The sequence below is a fragment of the Pyrus communis genome, chromosome 13 (assembly GCF_963583255.1).
Source record: "Pyrus communis chromosome 13, drPyrComm1.1, whole genome shotgun sequence".
Classification (NCBI taxonomy): Eukaryota; Viridiplantae; Streptophyta; class Magnoliopsida; order Rosales; family Rosaceae; genus Pyrus; species Pyrus communis.
In genome coordinates this window covers 6,958,083-6,962,769 of record NC_084815.1, presented here as the reverse complement: position 1 = coordinate 6,962,769, position 4,687 = coordinate 6,958,083, and the positions used below count along the sequence as shown (strand labels likewise).

Sequence of the window (4,687 nt, the reverse complement as noted above, 5' to 3'; positions counted from 1 at the left end):
ATACCAGTTCATAAAATGGATCCTTTTTTCCAGAAAGGAGATGTGTTATCGAACCAGAAAAGTATGGTATGTCAAATGCCATTTGATTTTTCTACCAAAGGGAGCATAATGGTTGCTTGATTCTAATTTGAAATGACCATGAATTTTTATTTATTTATGAAGAAATATCATGAATGTGCAGTTTGAAAAGAGCTATGAAAACACGTGCAGAAAACCACACAAGAAGGTGCTGATGTGATTATTTTTACAAGCCGTTGCAACTCTATGTAAAAATGTGTCATTAGTGCTATAGAGAAACAGTTTCAAACTAGTAATTGGCACTAGACACTAGCATTGCTAGTAATTAGTGCAGTGTTAGAATTGCAAAGGAGGTGAGACTAGTACAAGCACTAGCAAAAGAAGACGATCAGTTTTATGATAAGTATCATAAAAGGAATCTTGCGGTTCCCATGTTAGTCATGGATGAAGTGAGAATAAAAATGTAGGGGACATTTTACATAATTAAATTAGACACGATGATGTTTTTAATTAAGTAAGCATATGAATTAATGGACATGGTCATGGGGTCATACATGTAAGTCATAGTAAAGAAGAATGAAAGCCAAAAAAATGTTTTTCCCATAATGGCTAGTGAGGCATGAATGCATAAGAAGATAGATAAAATCGGTCTAGTTGTTCCCTACTTCTTAAAAGTAGAAAACGTGATCGATTTAATGATAACGTTAAAAGTAACCACAATTATTGAAGAATTTTGGGGGGAGTTTAAGTATCTTTGATATATTAAGAAAAATGGAAACATAATTTGTTAATTGAATGAGACAATCAAGATGTCATCTCTTATGATGAGTAATTGTTTAAGGTATGGCAAGGTTAGAGACCTTCTTACAAATACCTTTAATGTAGGGGAGTTTAATTACTTAGTAATTAAGTCCTAATATAATTTTGAGGAATTGACATTTCACACAACTACTCTTGTATGAAATATAATTTCCTAACAACATAGAGAAAGTCAACCTCGTGGATCCAATATTAAAGGATTGACTACAGAGTAAGTTGACCATCGAGGGAAATGAGGCTAAAGCCAACATAAGCAATGAATCAACCGGGCGGAAACCTAACTTAGTTGATTGGAGATCCCATTGTCTAAGTTCAATAGACAAACTGGTTGGGCATGATTCAAAGAAGTTTACAAACTATAGACCTCATTCCTATGGTGGGAAAAGTGTGTTGTTCTGCAAAAGTTATAGGGTATATATTTGTACTTAATGTCAGTGATATCTTAAAAATAAGGGGGATAGAGCAGACTATTCTTAATATGTGGTCACCTAAATGAGAGTAGAAGTGGGTCGCTTCTATACGTATGAGATGGCTAAATTCTCTAAAGCTCTGATGAATCTATGATTTGTTCAGGACCAAAATGAACACAACTTTATGAATCGTAATATATTAGGATTAATGATGTGCGTTGCTTATTGTCTCGATTTACTGCTGCAGTGAACAGTTCAAGATTCCATATCCACTGCATCACCAAGTAAATCCGATAAGTATTCACTAGGGTAGGTTCAAATCCAAAAGACACCTCTCTTGATCCATCTCTTGTCTGCCTGTACTCTCAAATTCTTCTAATTTTTCATTCATGTGGGGGATTGTTGGAAATTATATATTATAATATGAAATGTTATAGTATATAATTTTAATAATTGAATGAAAAATAGTGTTAACCATATTTCTTAGAAAGGTTTAACTATATTTCTTAGAAAGGTTATGTTGTTTATGTGCATTCCCTTGCTAAATGATGTATACTTATAGATGAAAAGTTACATCTCTTTAATAAGTAGTAATTGGGTTCTATATAAACCCAAGAAACCATTGGTATTAAATGATAGAAAATTAGAGTTAATTTTTACTCTTGAGAAATAGGGTTTCCCTACTCTATTTCTCTCATTCTTCGTTTATCAAATTATGAGCTATGTATTCAGAGTACGGAATATATGAAATTCGCTAGAGTCCGAAGTTAAAGTGCTTCGACTTCGGATTATAGATTGTTGAATCCTGGGAGACGGACGCCTACCGAACTACAAGCACAAGAGTAAGGGCAAAATTATGTCTTTAGGACATTGCATTTATGCAAGCCTCAATCTCCAAGTTTGTTAGTATTTCTAACTTTCTCCCTAGTTGTTTATATTAATCTCATACACAATTGATGTTGAGATTTTCTTTATGATTATTATCATTATAATTATTGCGTTATTTACATATTTTCTAATATTACTCCGACAAAATTTACACAATCACACTTTAATATAATATTTATAACATATATGATATTGTATTGAAATGTTCCTTGTGCATCAGCTGCAAGAAGATATTCCATATAATCATACATGTTTGACCAATTCCAATATCCAACTGTGGAAACGAGAATTGAGTAAATGAAAGGAAAAAAACCAAAGGTAGTTCCCTTACACGGCATTCGTGTCACATTTAGTTATCAAACATGGTGAGTTCACCAGGACATTTGATGTATTAGTTAGGAAGGTACTACCCTTCGACTTTAAATAACCAAAACTTCTATATCCTCATATAGGGATATCGAACAAGTGTAGTATTGTTCTTCTTGATTAAGAAAAATAGTACTATATTTGTTCATATTCTCCAAAACGGTAAAATGGCGAACGTTGAAGCAATTAGGATCCTCATAGGCGTCATTGGTTAGTATATCATTTTCGCGATGAATTAACTTTTTAGTTTTACTTTACGTAAAAAATGACCAAGTTCTTATTAAATTCTTCTTGTTCCTCCTTTTGCAGGAAATGTCATATCTTTTTTCTTATTTACCTCTCCAGTGTAAGTTCTCTCTCTCTATCTCTCTCTCTCATCCTTGTGTTCCACGTACGCACATGGTTACAAAATTCTTATGTTTTATGAGTGACTGTAATTAAAATTTTTGCAGCCCAACATTTGTGAAAATCATCAAGCAAAAGTCAGTTGGAGAATTCAAGTCAGATCCTTATATTGCAACTCTGCTTAATTGTGCAATGTGGTCGTTTTACGGCATGCCGATTGTTCATCCGGATAGCCTTCTTGTCATTACAATCAATGGCACTGGATTTTTTATTGAACTCGTTTACATTGCCATCTTCTTCACATATTCCTCTGGGAAAAACCGCGTAAGTCGTACTAATACTAACAACTAAACTGCACGTTATGAATTTGCAACACGTGTTTTTTTCTTTCTTTCAGCGAAATATCATCATTGCTCTTCTGGTTGAAGCTACATTATTTGCCATTGTGGTTTTCATTACCCTACACTTCTTCCACTCAACGAAAGACCGGTCTATGATAATTGGGCTCTTGTCTATTGTCTTCAATATCATTATGTACGCGTCGCCCTTGACCGTCATGGTATGTATTTATAATTTCCATGCGCGTACGTAGGTGCACTGCTGCTTAGACAATATTTACTAATAACATGAAAAGAAACCTATTTATACGCAACTTACTTCTACTAAAGTGAGGTGGTCACTAAACACCTCCAAATGGTACATACTATATGTCTTGAATCAAGTTGATGTGTTGCCTTTCTTGGATGACAGAAAATGGTTATCAAGACGCAGAGTGTTAAGTACATGCCAATTGCCCTCTCGCTAGCTAACTTTTGCAATGGAATTGTGTGGCTCATCTATGCACTTCTTAAATTTGATCCCTATATTCTGGTAATTATCGAAACGAACATTTTAATTTATGATAAGAGTTTTTATCCGTTTCTGAAATTGTTTTCTTGATATTTTAACAATTTTGTTTGAACAAATTTTGTAGATTCCAAATGGTTTAGGAACAATTTCTGGCTTGGTGCAACTCACCTTGTACGGCACTTACTACCAGACCACCAAATGGGATGAGGATGATGAAAAGCCAAAATCGGATGTTCAACTCTCCATAGGGATGGCAATTCTAACCGTTAGACCCGATAATCGCGGATAACCGCCCGAATGGATTGGATTTGGGTATGAAAATTTGGGTATATTTTGGGTACGGGGAAAAACCGTGAATATTATTCGGTTATGGTTATAGGGGTCTCCAATCCGTATCCGTCCCCAAATCCGAACCGAATAATATAATATAATTATGTAATATTAAAATATTAAATAGTGTATGTGTGTGTGTGTATATATATATATATTTATTTATATATATATATATATATTCATTATTCACCGAATCCATTACCTTGAAAATATAAAAATTGCATTGTGTGAGTTGCATTTTGTGGGAAAGTTCGAATTTTTTTTATATGAATCAAAATATATGATAATTCAATGGTACTTATAGGAGATATCAAATATTAGTCAACATTATCAATGTTTAGCTTTAATTTTTATGCTTTACAAGATCTATTCACTAAATCATTTTATCATCAATTATATAGTGACGAAATTAATATTTCCTAAATTATCATGCATCAATTGGACGAATATATTTTTTGTATTAACGAAGATGGATAACCGATGGGGAATCCATTACCCGGTGGGTATGGTTATGGATAATATCCGATGGTTAATTTATGGTTATGGATATGGTTAATTTTCGTGGTTATAGGGATAGATATAGTATTTCCGTCCCCAAACCAAACCGTTGCCCTCCCTACTCTCCAACGTTTAGAAGACGAGTAATGCTAAGTAGACTA

General features: G+C 33.6%; 1 protein-coding gene across 1 annotated transcript; it reads left to right on the top strand.

Moving 5' to 3' along the window:
- Positions 1–2,668: 2,668 nt before the first annotated feature.
- On the top strand, positions 2,669–3,984 carry LOC137712162 (bidirectional sugar transporter SWEET5-like). The gene is made up of 6 exons (XM_068451290.1): positions 2,669–2,711; positions 2,811–2,847; positions 2,954–3,170; positions 3,244–3,405; positions 3,597–3,716; positions 3,820–3,984. The coding sequence occupies exons 1-6, from the start codon at positions 2,669–2,671 to the stop codon at positions 3,982–3,984; spliced, it is 744 nt and encodes a 247-aa protein (XP_068307391.1).
- The last annotated feature ends 703 nt before the right edge of the window (positions 3,985–4,687 follow it).